At 32.9% G+C, this 15,597-nt stretch overlaps 1 protein-coding gene across 1 annotated transcript in view; it reads right to left on the bottom strand.

Annotated features, from left to right (window-relative positions):
• Window positions 1-15,597, bottom strand: part of ADGRG6 (adhesion G protein-coupled receptor G6) — a 131,581-nt gene that overhangs the window by 44,656 nt on the left and 71,328 nt on the right. The window contains exons 5-9 of the mRNA XM_025384092.1: window positions 14,872-14,940; window positions 13,066-13,149; window positions 6,584-6,669; window positions 3,960-4,012; window positions 3,010-3,072 (exon numbers count right to left, since the gene is read on the bottom strand). Of these exons, the coding sequence (XP_025239877.1) occupies window positions 3,010-3,072; window positions 3,960-4,012; window positions 6,584-6,669; window positions 13,066-13,149; window positions 14,872-14,940 (355 nt within the window). The remainder of the gene's footprint in view (window positions 1-3,009; window positions 3,073-3,959; window positions 4,013-6,583; window positions 6,670-13,065; window positions 13,150-14,871; window positions 14,941-15,597) is intronic.

Raw genomic sequence — 15,597 nt, 5'->3', positions numbered from 1 at the left:
AGGAAATACCTCTATGGGAAGCAAAGAAATGCATCTCCAAAGCCCTGTTAAAAACTTTTGGTTCTATAATTTAAAGTAATATAATTTTCTGTTCAACTACAATCACAGCTATAGTCAAAAGCAGAAAACAAAACTATTGATTTAACACTGAGGTAAAAGTAAGAACCTTATTTTTTCAGGTAGAGGAGCATTTCTTTTGCTTATATGTGAAGGCTCTAGATTCACAAAAAATTTTGTTTCTTCTTCATATTCAGAGGAGAAATGAGTAATATAAGATGTTATATTATTGAGATCAGTTACTGTCCACATACCAAACACAAAGTGGTAATATTGTTGTTAAACTAGTTATGGAATGTCCAGTGGAGAGGCAGTGGCATATTTTATTTATGAAACTATGAATATTAATAAGTATTTGTTACAGTAGTAATTTATTTGTGGTGTTAAAAAATAAGAAGGAATATATGAAATATTTGTTATTCAAGACTAGATGAAATTAAAGAATAGCTCCAGTTTTCTTTCCTAAATATCTGTGCTAATCTCAAGGAAAAGGTGCTCTACTCTTCTCATAATTAACTCTGAAAAGCTCTCTCTAAAATGATCTACTGCTACTGCTTACCATTCACATGTAAGCCGTATTTCAGGATAAGGCAAACATAATGACTATAATGACAGCTGTGAATAGAGATGTGACTATGATAGCTTAACAATTTTTAAAATGGCTCTTGAAAAAGTATCCCTTGATTAAATCATTGTTTGAAGACAAGCTTCACCCCTCCAGCTGGTGAGAACTTACGGCTGGGAAAGTGACCTTTTACTTGTCTTAAATACTGAGAACATAATTAGCCCAAAGCATTGTGGGTGATATTGAATACCCAAACCCAAGAAGTCAGGAAGAGCCATACATTTTCACAGGTCTTATCTGTGTGTTTTCCTCTCTCATCCTGAAAACTGAAACTATTTTATGGTTCTACAAAGTCACATTCTATCTGTTGTTACTATCAGCCATTCTTTATTTGAAAAAAAAAAAAAACCTCTCTGTGGCTTTGGTTTCCTGTCTGTCTAGGCAATAGAGTATGATAGCATTATCTGAAGCTACGGTCTGTGTTAAGTGATACAATCAAATTGAAAAGAAAAGGTTTTTTTAAAAAAAGAATGTGTGTAAAAGTAGTAGATTGTGGTTTTGAGAAAAACTGAGACTATGAAGCCTCATCAATGTGGGTAAGAGCCATAGAGAATAGAAAAAAGAGAGGCAAGAAAGGCTATGAACATAAATATTAAATAATGACAAGAGTTCATACCAAAAAACCCCCTAAATATGTGGATTTTGTTATATACACTGTTTCAGTTCATTCTCCCTATAATTTTCTGTAAAATTACTCATTGCTTTGACAGACCAGGAAACTGAAATCCCATGAATTTAAATGTCCTTCAAGAAGAGTTTCTGAGGTGCTGACATGTACTAACGATGGCTGACTTTAGTATCACCAGGTAGCAGAAGAACCACAGTAAGTAAACTAAACAGCGAATGCTGACTGCCTGAAGAAGGTATACCACTGGCTATATCTACCAAATCCAGGGCTGTCCCAATTGCTACACAAAATGTCCAGCAAAGGGATCCTGATTGCTGCTGGATCCATTACTGAAGATGCAATATGACCTAACAGAAAGGATTGAAAAAAACTATTTGGTTAAATAGTGGAGAAGAGTTTTGTCGCCTTCAAGAATACAGTACTGAAATATACAACTGTGTTCATATCATAAAGAAAAAATACCAGAAAATAGAAACAAGTTTCCCTAATCAGATGACTTAATCCAATCCATTTAATATGTATACGAAAATGACATCTTTCAATATAACTTTCAAAACACTTGTTTCTCTAGTGTTGAATTGAAAAGAAAAAAAAAGCTCTCTAGTCAATCCTCATATGAAATTTTATCTTCTCATAGTAAGAAGATATCACCTGAAAAGAAGCAGGCTCCATAATCAGGGCTGTATATCCACTAATATCAATTCAGTCTATTGAGATCCAGCAAGACTTATAGAAACTTTTGCTTTACAACAAATTTTTAAAAAATTCTATGGAGGCCAGATATAACATCTCATGCCTGTACATGCAATCCCAGCACTCAGGGGGGCTGAGACAGGAGGATAACTTGAGGCCAGGAGTTTGTGACGAGACTGAGCAACACAGTAAGACCCAGTCTCTACAAAAATAGTATTTTAAAAATTAGCCAGGCATGGTAGCACATGTATGTAGTCCCAGCTACTCAGGTGGCTGAGGCAGGAGGATCATTTGAGCCCAGGAGTTCAAGGCTGTAGTGAGTGATAGTCATACCACTGCACTCCAGCCTGGGTGACAAAGTGAGACTCTGTCCCAAGAAAAAAAAATCTACAGAGATGCAATACATGACCTGAATAACCTAAATACAACTAAATTTATTCCATTTGGAAGTTTAGGGGTTTTCTTTTGTTTTACAGTACTCTAAACAGTTGGTCCTTACATACCAACTGGTCATATATGCTGGACATATCAATTAAATTACCTGCATGATTAAAGCATGATCCTGATATAAATTTTAAAATGGAGACTTCAGAAAATTAGCTAATACCTTTAAATGCTGAAAACATTTTGGCATCTATTATCCATATTATTAGATGTTATCATATATAAACACTTTATTTAAAGCTATTTTCTTTGAAGGTACCTTTGGAATTTCAAGTAAGAGGCAATGGGTTATCATAAATAAACTGGAAATACTAAAAATAATAATACATCCATTTTAAATGCCCTATTTCTCAATTATTTTTCATCGGATATACATTACTACCCAGTCTGTTCTATTACAGTTTTAACTACAAGAAAAAAGTAGTGTACAGTAGTGCTAAAGAAATAACTGTGCTATGTGATTAAGATTTTCTTTTCATCCAATTGTTTTCATTTCTCTACCAGATAAAGTAGTGAGCAAGAGAAAGAATGTTACACTCTTTATAAGACTTTGTCCTGTTACCTTGGCTCATTCTCAATGCTTCTCTTGACTTTAATCTTGTCCTCTCCACCACTCAGGTGAAAACTAAAAACACAAATACATATAACCATTAATCCACCTCACCAACTGCATCATCAACAATAAAATTTGGGGACCTGAAATAAAGAGACAGAATGGGAATTCTAAGCCAATATTTCCATATGTGTGTCCTGAGGTTCTAACTTCTTTCATAAAGCTAGGCAACTGTGTGCTTTGCTCTGTTTTGAAGATTCACAATTCATATTATCACACTAAAGAAATTGAGACATTCTGATAAAAAATATGCTTCAGTTTGTATAACATACTTCCTGAACTTATATGACGATTTGACCCCTTTTCTGTGTTATTAAATCTCTTATCTTCACAGAATATATGTTTAGGGGTCATGACATAACACTTTAGAAAACTCGTTCAGGTATAGAACTGTGAAAACAAGGTACACAGGAGGATATATGGACAATGCGAATTGCTGAAGATTAGTGGAGGAACTAAATATAAATACAGTGAAGGATAATTTCGAAAAGTTAGGTTGCAATCAGACTGTCGATATACGAGATTAGATTTGGAAAAAAAAAGTGCTCTAGGTGATCCACCAGGGTGTGAGAAGAGATTAATAACTTATATTTATAGTTAATTATCCATTTTAATTTTTGACACATTATAACATATATTGATTCAGTTACACAAACACACAACACACTTTTCATTTAAAACAAATACAAATCAACTGGAATGCATGATCAAAACATTTTAAAACCATCACTGCAGCATTGAGGTTTTTTGTGCAATGAACTAATACAGTTGTTTTAGAAAGATTATGCATATGGTAGCTGTGTGTATTTGTATGTATATTTTGGTACAATCAGAGAGACAAATCGAAGCATTAAATTAGACACTACTTTTAATTTATCAAATTATTTATTCTGTCTTACCTGATATTAATGACATAAACCGTGTAGTTCCAATTTTCGAAGGTTGAATTGAGCTGGAAAACACAATGGAAAAGGATGAGTTTTGATAATACCTTAAAAATATATCTAAATCAAGTTTCTGCCTAAAACATAAGTTGTTACTGAGATAAGACTCTGAGAAAATCCTGAAGAGTTGGAGGAGTGAAAGGTAAAGGTGACAGTTAATGGATCATTGTATACCAAGAATTTGATAAATGTTACTCCTTTCAATCCTCACAACAACCAATGCAATAGGTATTATCCCCACATACCCCACAGTCTTATATATAAAGAAACTGAGCTTTCAGAGAAGAAATGGTTTGCCCAAGAGCATCCAAGTAAGCAGTAGTAGATGCCAGATTGGAACCCAAGTCTGTTTGGAAAACTATCATTTCCTCTCTAGCCCTCGTATTAAAGAAGATTTGCACAATAAATATCTTCTCTATTCTTGATTCAACAAACACTGAGGTACACTAAAACATTTTTCTAGTAATTACCAACTCACAATATTAGTAATAAGAAAAATTATAAATTAACAATATAAATGTAAAAATAAAATAAGTTCAATACTATTGGAACTATGTATTTATTATGTGGTTATTTAGCAGTCTTTGTGGTCTCAGCATAAGAATTTTTAATGAAGCAATGGATTCCTCCAATATAAAGAAGCTTCCATGATGCAGTTTCCCATACAATTGCAAAACAGGATTCCCTCACTGACATGAGAGCCTCCTATTTACATGTCATCTCCGAAGGGTGATTTAGGCCTTCTTTCATATACACATTTGTTTCATATAGCCTTTCTTTTAGGCATTTCCAAAAGTGAATGTAAATTTTAGGGAATCCTAGCAAAAAAAGTGTTAAATTATTTTAAAATTGTAAATAGTAGTAATTTGAAACAGGTACACCATTTATATTTTCTCTGTTATCAAGTATCTGCTTTGGTATCTTGCATTTTAAACAAAAACGTCTAGTAAAGTTTAGCTGCAGATGAAAATAAAGCTATGTCGAAAACCATGCATGAAGTAAATATAAATGTAAGCTTATACCTTATCTAGCACAAACTTTCTAATGAATGCTAATTTCAGATTAATAACATTACCCGTTATTTGCACAAATAAGCTAACAGTAGCTTACTTGAGAATGAAAATAAAGAATTTTATCTTCTGAAATCATTCTGACTTTAAACAAAAAGAACAATGCTGGAAAGAAAATGGGATACACAGAAAGAATATACTCTTTCTGCAGCCTGCTCTCTCCATTGAGAGGTTAAACATATCTCCTACTGTTTGAATGAGTTACTAATCTCAATGTGGCATTCCCCCAAATCAACAGTAGTATTTTTCTTTTATTTCAATAGAGAATTTCACCTTTCTCACCAATTTTGTAACAGAGTTAATTACCTACTATTGTTACCTATGGGCAACTTTTTTTTAAAGAATACTGTCTTTAAAATGAAGACTGTTTTCTATCAGTTATTTTTCATATATATATAGATATGTGTATGTGTGTGTGTGTGTGTGTGTGTGTAGCTACCACTTCCTCTCAATGTGTAAAATTTCTTTTGCTACCAAAGACACATTTATCAAACACCAAATATATATGAAAACCCATTTTTCTTATTTCAGAATGTATAGTGACTCAATTAAAAAAAAATGTTTGAACCGTAACAGCATTATATATAAAAAGAAGTACGAAGTCTCATAGTATGCCGTAGGTAGGAAATGAAATAATAGAATAGAAACCTATGGAAAATAAAATTTTTGAGATTGTTATTGTGAAGAAGAAAATGAAAAAATCCATGTGTTGTATTTGTAAGAAAAAGAAGAAAATAAAATATTAAATTTTTTAAATTGAAAGCTACAAAATGTTTATCAATAGGATACTGGTTAAATTACAGTCTAACTGTCCATCAACAGAAGATCTGCTAAATAAATGATTGAACAGCCACATAATGAAATAGTATGCATTGTTTTTTCAAAACAAAAAAAAAACCATAAAGTTCTCTAATGTTGCAAATCTGGCAACAATAAGTATGGTATAGAATGGTATGTAAAGTATACTACTTTTAGTGTAAAAAAGAAAGTAAGAATCTATAGTTTAATTTTCTTTCAGGTGCACCAAGATATCTGAAAAAAGCAGAGAAAACTAACAGTGATTTCCTATTTGCTGTTGGTTATTGGGTTGGTTCCATGCAGATGAGCAGCAAGGATGGGGGGAAGACTTTCATAATGCATTTTTTCATACTTGTTGGTTTTGACCAAACATTCAAACAATTTTTTAAAAGAATCTGTTTAAAAATATAGTAGAAAATATATGGATCTAATAGGAAATAAAGATAACTGTTGCCACCAAAATCTATTTCCATTTGTGCGATACTATTCTTATTTAAGACACTGATAGTCTACTAGGCTCAGTTCTTATCCTTTATTCAAATGTACTTCTCTTCCTATGCATAAGGACAACAACTTACGTATCTACTTATGTATTTCTAATGAATATCATCTGTGTTTCAGTATAATTTGTGGATTCAGTTAACTAGTCTTTTCCAGATTCCCAGAAGTTAAAGAATTTTTTTAAAAAAGAAAAGTTACAAGCTCACTTACCCATTCTGCCACCTTGCTCTGTACTTTTACCTCAGGGTGACGAAGGATGTTTTGAATCACTATGGATATTCTATAGATAATTCCATCTGCCCATTGGAAATAGGATTAGTCCATTAATTGTATTTTTGTAGTTATATAATTATCAAACAATTTAAAGTTATGATCACGTAAGTCATATAATCATATAGTTTTATTCATAATCACATAATTTACAATATAAGTTAAAAGAAACACCTTCTACATAGGCAAAACAAATATGAAATATTTTGCTGTTAAGCTTTTTGACCTTCCAACTTCTTAGAAATAGTTATCAATTAGCTTACTCTTATTACTTGTATATGCTTCTTCATATTTTTTAATTCTATAGATTTCTGATATCTACTGTTTGTAATGTGTTAACTGTTTTCATGTACAATTTGACTTCTGATAACAAGGCATTATGCTTTCTGTGCATTATAAGGAATGATAAAGAGTTTGGGATGTGAAAACTTGAATGAGATCATGTGGAGGAATTAACTTGAAAAAGTAGAACAGGCATACACATACTTACTGCTCTAATTCCTCTCCTTTTCCTCTCTTTCCCCTGCTTAATAAAGCACTTCTATTAAACTATTAGGTGGCATTTCACCAGACTTTTCATCAAAATTTCTTAAATATGCTAATTTATAGCAAAGTAGAGGAAAAAAATAAATAATATTTGCAGGCAGAATTTTCATTGAACTAACTCATTTTAAAAAGAAAACCTTATTGTAAAGAAGATTCTGCTTTTTGAGTGGGGGGAAATCTTTAAACTGATTTTTTAAAATAAAAATCAAACTCACCAGCAAGGGTTTGCTGAATAGCTGTAAATGGGTGCTTTAGTCAAAGCAGCTAGTGAGAAAAATACCCTTTTAAAATATGGTAGGTTATAGAGAGAAGAACAATTTTTGAATCTCCATTGTCGATTATCTTTCTTCATGCTTATAGGTTTAGGTAAGTCTTAAGTAAAATAGGCACACAAATATAGAAATACATAATTATAGCAATGTTGAAGAAAACAGTAAAACTTGTGGGGAGGCAGTAGAAAAAAAATGTAAAAGTTAGCCTCTGGGAATTTCCAAATCTACCAAAATGCAAATTCCAGTCCCACTACCAAAGGAATGTCTTTCCAGCAAGTGTCAGAGTCTTGTGCTAAATAATATAAATTGCTGCCCCTGGATGTAGTAATATAAATATATAAAACTGGCACAAGTCCAAGCACAGGCGAATTTAATTTATGCAGACTATTTATTTCGACTTCTAAAATTCTTTGGGTATTTTAATGATCTTGACTTTTATATTCCTTTAAAAAAATGTTCTGAATGAAAAATATTTGGAGGAACATGTAAAACATAATAATACATATAAAGATAACTTTTACACTGTAGATCTCATCGTATCAAATCACAGATGTTCTGAATGATTGGGAGAAAATTGAAATTGTGAGGGCCAAACAGTTATTTCAGGATCCTGGTAATATTCTGTGACTATACAGAAGGTTCCCTACTTATAGTTCATCAGCATTCAACTTTATGATGGTAGGAAAACAAAAGGCATTCAGTAGAAACTGTACTTCTAGTACCCATATGTCCATTTCATTTTTCGAGTTTAGCATTAAATAAAGTACATGAGATATTCAACCCTTTATTATAAAATAGACTGTGTTACCTGATTTTGCCCAGTTGTAGGCTAAGGTAAGTGTTCTGAACGTGTTTAAGGTGGGTTCAGCAAGCTATGATGTTTAGCAAGTTGAGTGTATTAAATGCATTTTTGACTTTTGATATTTTCCAGTATTTTCAGCTTACAATGGGTTTATAGGAATGCAAACTCCACTGCAAGTGGAGGAGCATCTGTATTATCAATGCTAGCAGAGTATCTGAAAAGCCACCACTAGATGGAAACCTAAAGCATGCTTTTGTTATAAGAGTAGTATTTGTTCCCTCTTAGGAAAATACGTCAAAATTCTAAAAATCATTGACATTTCTGCATTTTTTAGAAAGCATCCAAATATTTAAGATGTTTTCTTTAAACATTGTTTCCTGCCCCAGTCCACTTGTTACATTTATTTAAAATTTTTGAATAATGCAGTCAATAAGTAACCATGAGAAAAGTTCAAGAGTTAACTGTCAAAGCAACATAAAAAAATATGTTCACTGAAGGGCTGGTGAGAAGGGTTTGGACTAGAGCAAAATAATTGGCTTCAACATTGCAATTGGAGGAAATGCATAATTAAGACACACTTATGCAGGATTTTCCATGTTACCATAGCAGTAAAGTTGTCTTCTCTTACAAATGTTAACACTACTCATGGTGTTTTAAAAGCTATTCACAAATCTTCTTGTGTTCCAGAGACTTCAAAATATGTATGTACTATCCTAATAATGACATCTAGGCCCAAAGATTTTATTATAGACATTAATGGGGAAAATGATTTAAGAATATATCCATTTTCCATTTAGATACTTCTTTCAGCATGCAGAACTTCAAGCAGAAATCACTGCCTGTGATTACTAATGTGGTTATCAAAACAACATTATTTTTTGTAGGTCTCTTCTCCAATTAATCTTTCCCTTTTTTACCTTCTTACACTTTTTTTCAGAGTTTCTTGGAGAATATAGAAATGACATTGCTCTAATCTATGCGATATTCAAGGATGTAAAGTACAGGTTTGAAATGATAGGCCTAAATACATATTTGAAAAAACAGACGTTAAAATATAAACCAAATGCTAATCTAGATACCTGGTTATTTCTTTGAACTAGTGATGAGGGAATTCTATTATGACAGTGGCATTTACAATACGACTGGCATCCTGCAGCTCCTAAACACACAATTTCTTTAAGATATATGGCATAAAAAGCAGAGTAATGGATCCATTCAAACGATCTTAGAAGGAATTCGTTATTTAAATAGCTAAACATATGTGAGAAACTGGAAGCAGTGTTACAATCTGTACTTACTTGTAAACCAGGTTTTTAGAACAATAATACAGACTAATGGAGTGAATTCCTTACTTGGGTTGCTTGTGACAACCTCACAAAAGTTTACTATTCAGTAGCACTAGAGTGATGTTTGAAGCAGAGAAGATACGATTTGGAGTGGAATAATAATTAGTCCAAGAGCTTTTCTTGGGAATGTAATGGAAAACATATAAAAGGTCATTATTTGTGGGAATCCCCAGATCATCCACATCCTGAAATACCTGTTTGTGAAGAGTAGCTTTAAATACTTTCTTAGTGTACACAGCAGATCCCTGAGTAACATCATTTCATTCAATGGAGTTTCATTACAAAGTTGATGAGGAGAAGAGTCAATTCCTGGCCAGGTCCCCCGTCTGTGTAGGGTCTGCATGTTCTCCCCTTGTCTGCATGGGGTTTCTCCAGGTCCTCCAGTATCTTCCCACATCCCAAAGCTGTGTACCTTGGATTCACTGGCCTGTCTACACGGTCCCAGTGTGAGTAGGTGTAGGTGTGTGTGTGTGCCCTGCCATGGGATGGCGTCCTGGCCAGGGCTAGTTCCTGCCTGCAGCCCTGAGCTGCCCAGATGGCTCTAGCCACCCGCCACCCTGAACTGGATAGAATAAGCAGGTTGGAAAGTCAATTAATGAATGGCTACAAATTAGTGTAAAACAAAAATTCAAAAAGTATAAGATAATCATATAAAAGCACAACAATAAATGATATAGTATGAAAGCACTCGGTGAACCCCCATATTGGTGATTGTTTTGGAACTGCTTGGTGGCAGGAGGTGCTCCTCGCAATTTTCATTGCGCAAACATTTGTTTCTTGATTTAACCCATCACCACCACTAAGTCTGCAGTCACTCACTGGCTCACCCAAATTTGGGCAATCAATTATCTTACTTGTTTTCATTAATCTTTCTTAAATGTATGTACAGCTCATATTAACTACAATGTTAAATATTAGAAGGCTTTCAGTCTTTACTTGGAAGTTTGGTGATGTTTCTGTGACCAGAAATATGCTGTAGGAACTTAACTCTTGTTTATATCAATCAGCCTATGGTAAGATTGGTTTCATTACATGTTATTTTGCTCAAAGTCACAGTTTCTAAGAACCTATCAATGACATTAATGAGGACTTAGTGTAATTTGAGGTATCAGATAAAAGTCCTATGGCAAACAACAAAAATAACTTTACACAGAAAAATAGGAACATTTCACAAAAACCAGGAAAACAAATTCTACTGATACACTATGATAAATATATCTGATTATCAAACAAACTCAATCCCTCTCCTCTCCCAACAATGCAATATTGTTATTGATTGACTCAGTAAAATTCTGATAGCCAAGAGTTAAAAGGACTGGACAAATTAGATAATTGACAGTTGTGCCAATCTTTCTTACAGTAAATAAAATAGAATTCTCTAATATATCAGAAAGCAAGCCTGAGAATGTTTATTCTCTGTTTCTCAAAGAATAAGAAATTGTTAATATTATATCAGTGATGATAATCCAGGACATGACATTAAATAGCATTTATTCATAGGTGAAAAAGTAATTCTCTTCAATTTCAAATTTGATTACATCAAAGAAAAAATCTTAATTATAGTCTGTCTCTAATACTTTGTTAGTCTTCCTTTTTAAAAAGATAATGAAGGCTTCACGCTCTAAGATGTGAGAAGGTAACAGGATACAGGGAGAACATTAAAACACTGTTTACATTATATTTATATTCACTTTTTATATCTGTATTATAACAAGTAGGACTGGTTTCACTTTACAGTCGTGAAATAGATTTTCCCAAGTAAACACAAATGTTTAAGTTAAAAAGTGAGTCAATTTAGGAAAAAAATCATATTAAATAGTATACGTGATTCAGAGAAATGGTAAAAAAATTGTTAAGATGGTACACAAATTTGACACACAATTTTGAGAATTTTTCCGTCATATAATGACCCAAATATTTTTAAACGCTAAGATGACATTTTGATTAAGAATTATCTGAATTAGATTTTTTTTCATTAATATGGTTAAGCAGAACATTTTAACTGATTCTAACATTTGCTTGCTTTGTTGAAACTCCAATGAAGGTTATGACGCAGAGAGATGGCCTAAACAAGGCTTTCTTCAAGAATGTCAGAAATGATATGATTGAGTGAACACAGCTCCACTCCACCAAGTCAAGGACTCTGAAGCACGGTATAAAAGTTCTTGGGCAGTAGAGGATGTGTCAGTCCTGGAGGGAGAATACCACAGAGGCTCTTTGTATGTTCATACAAAGAGTGAAATACTTAGTTAGAATTATAATATTCCCATCTACTGGCTAGAGTCCATGTGAAATATGCACTGGAAATTTCAGCTGCTGTTGCTTTCTTGGGGGATGCTGGAATTTTTGCTCCATCATAAATCTCCTTGGTGTAACTACCAGAATAACCATAAACACTCCCTGAATCGACGCCTTTATAACCCTAATGAAATTTATATCTACGTTTCATGTAAAATATTCCATAGTTCCAATTTAAATGTCTTACAGAGGAAATTAATGTAACCTCTGAAGCCAAGAAAAAATGAACTATGTGGGTTTCCTTTCTCAGGGTTTTGGGTCCCTGGTGATATATTACAGATGTCTTGGCCTCATAAGCTAAATGACTGGAGTTTAGAAAATTTCTTTGTTTCTAATGCTTCATATTTGAGAATATTACTGTATTCAAAGCAATGGTATGGTCACCTGATTGGAATTTCTCTTTTATTAGAAGAAACTGAAATCGCTCACTGTGAATTACCAAAAGGCCATGCATGTGGTTCATCTAGGAACAGGTTAAAGAACTCTATTCACCTGACTTTTCCTCTGTTTATTTCTTACCATACACTGCTGTATTTGCAAATTATAAATAATAGAAAAGTATATTTGGAGGAAAAAAGCAAGAAGTATTTGAAGTGACTTTAATTGTTGTCATTCAAAAATTGATTTGATTTAGTTGACATATAATCACAATCTATTATTCTTCAGCAAATAAAAACCGAAAGCAAAGTATTACTATGAAAATTGATTTAAATGTCACAAATATATGAACATAAAGTTCACTTAAGTGAGAAATCAAATTATTAAAATTACTTAGTTTTTTGAAATTTGTAAAATCCTTTAAAACTTGTTTTCTGCAGAAAATAATCTGACAAAATAGCACGGAAATATGTTATCTGATCTCTATTATGATGCACATTAATGCCTTCTAATTAAATGCTTTTTCCCCTAAAACTTCCTTTGAAAAAAATTTTGGCTAAAAATGCAAAAGAGGAGTACTGGAAATGTACTCATTCCAATGGTCATAAGAATGAGGAACTCAACAGAGTTAAGTGATCTTTATTAATTTTACTAGTCCTACAAATGTACCAATTGACTCCAATAACAGCAACTTTGTTGGAATAATACATATTTCCCTCCTTAGAATACAATTTTTTTATGTTAGACATACTAAAAATATAAAAGGTAACGATTTCTTACCATTCCTTTGTTTATCGATTCTGTTAGTAACAGGCATGTTAGTGGTGACAGTGGGTGGTGTAGTACTAGGAGAGTTTACAGTAGCTGGTAATAAAGATGAGAAAGATGTAATTTTGCAAAGAGTACATGACAGTTAATTTGGATAAGCAATTTATAATTAATGCATTAAAATATACAGGGCAAGAATGGAAACCATTTTGAAATACAACAGACTCCAAGGTTATAACGTGTTAGATGAAGCAATGCTTCCTATGGCACATTAAGAATCAGTACACATGGCCTTTGATGCTATAATACACAAGGGTCTGGAGCAAGCACAAAGTGACGAGAGAAAGGACATTTAGATTCTAGATTCTAGACCTAGATCTCCATTAACAAGCTGGCAATCACACAGTGAAACACTAAACCCTTCTAGAACTCAGTTTCCTGAGTCCGTCAGAAGTTATAGAAAGCAGCCTGTACAGATCTGCAGCTTGAAAGTTCTCTAAACTAAGTTTGCCTAATAACATTGAGACTAGAGAAATAAAATCTCAGAAGAAAAATGTACTTCTTCTTAAGATGAATGTAAAGAAAAAGACAAATGAAATGCATAGACTAAGTTAATCATTTAAAGATTCCAACAAGTTTACTAAACACTGATGAATAAAAAGTATTTCATAGGGCAAGTTTACAAGGGAGACATTTTCAAAGTATTATGTCAGATATCTCAGGTGAGAATAATTTTAAGAATAAAAATAACCTTTTTAAAACTTTAGATCTTGAACTAAACAGAATTATAGATTTTTTAAATTTCATATAACAATTTGAAAACTACACAGAGATTACGGGGAAAAAACTACTTGATGACTTAATTTTCATAGGGTGTTGATTAATAATAATATCAAAGAAATAATGTCTCCAAAAGGAAAACAAAGATAATAATAAGTTACACCCCACCCCACCTCCTGCCTGCCCTACTCTCACACTGGAACCACAGAAGAGAGCTTAGGTTTCTACTTCTTCAATCTCACTTCTAACCACTGTCACCTTTGTGCTATGATCTTCTTAATAAGAGATCCAGCTTTTACAAAAGGCATGGCTGTGATTCTTAATGTGGTACATAGAACATGCTACTTCATTATAGAAGTATTTAATAGAATAGATGAAAAGAGTCATGGGTAATTAGGAAGAGAAATGATAAAATAAAGCAAAATATTTATATTATTATTTTAAAACTTGTATAACTTTACATATTATTTAGCATGCAGCTATTTAGTACATAATATGTCACTGAAATACTGACCACGATATAGTAAGCATCATAACAATTAACACAGTTACATTAACATTAGTTTAACCATTTTAATCTTAAGATTTAAGTTATCTTGTCATCATAAATTGCCTCACGGCCTTATCTTAAAGTTAACTGAATATTCAAATAAATTTCCCTCTTTGTTTTATAGACATGAATACTTCTTCAAAGTATTGTACACTGTATTTACACTGGACTTTTTGCAAGTCCACTATATTCTTGAGAAGACATGGGGGAAAAATGAAACCAATCCACATTTAATAGGATATAAATTCACATTTTTAAATTCAGAGCTTTGTGGAATTGTGGTTACCCATGGTGTGAAAGCATTCTTTCTCCACGCCGTACGTACTGTGCACCCACACAACTAAAACACATGCAGAAATTCTTCTGTTTTGCTGTTTTCTGGCTTTCCAAGTGAAAAATCAGATAAAAATCAAAACAATGACAACTACATTATCCAAAATTGCAAGTAGAAAGCAAAGAGATTCCGGAGCACAGTGTGGGCTCCCTACCTTGACAGAGGGTCCCCAGGTCTGCACAGCTGGCCAGTTCTGCTGCCGGGAGCGGGATCAGGTAGGAACCTTGATCAACACAAAGAGAATATGTAAGTTTGATTTATGATTTAGTGATATTATCCAGAAAAAAATATCATGAATCATACAGTTAATAGAAGCAGCCCTAGAAGAGTCCACCAGTAATTCTCTGATGTCAAGAAAGTATCTTAAGGTCACTGTGCCTTAATTTTCTCAAATGTAAAACCAAAGTATTGAAATTGTCCTCGAAATCTTTAACTCAATTTATCAGTCATCACACATCAAAAGAAAAGCAGTGCCATTGTCCCTTAAAGTTTGTATAAAAAGTTCAGGACTTTTTTGTATAAAACATTTTAAGAGTTTGGGTGGGAATTCATACAAATAAAATAATACAAACATCAAGAATAAGTTTCAAAAGTGAAGTTACATATTATGAATTACCCATAACACGCACAGTTTTGGTTCATACATCCTAGCATATGCTATTTGTAATTCCAGAAATACATTTTTGTGACTTCAATTCAGTCTCTGTGTCTTTTTATTTCAAGCTTTTACTAACTTATTCTCAGCAGGACAAGTTTTGAGCTGATTTTTTTTTGTAGATTTTCACTGTTGCACTAAATGTCCCTCTGACAATTAACAGACTTTTTCCAACAGCTTGAGTCTTGAGAAACATTGGCTACACTTACAACAAAGTATACTGTA

The sequence above is a fragment of the Theropithecus gelada genome, chromosome 4 (genome assembly GCF_003255815.1).
Source record: "Theropithecus gelada isolate Dixy chromosome 4, Tgel_1.0, whole genome shotgun sequence".
NCBI classification, from domain to species: Eukaryota; Metazoa; Chordata; class Mammalia; order Primates; family Cercopithecidae; genus Theropithecus; species Theropithecus gelada.
This window is presented reverse-complemented; position numbering and strand designations above follow the sequence as displayed.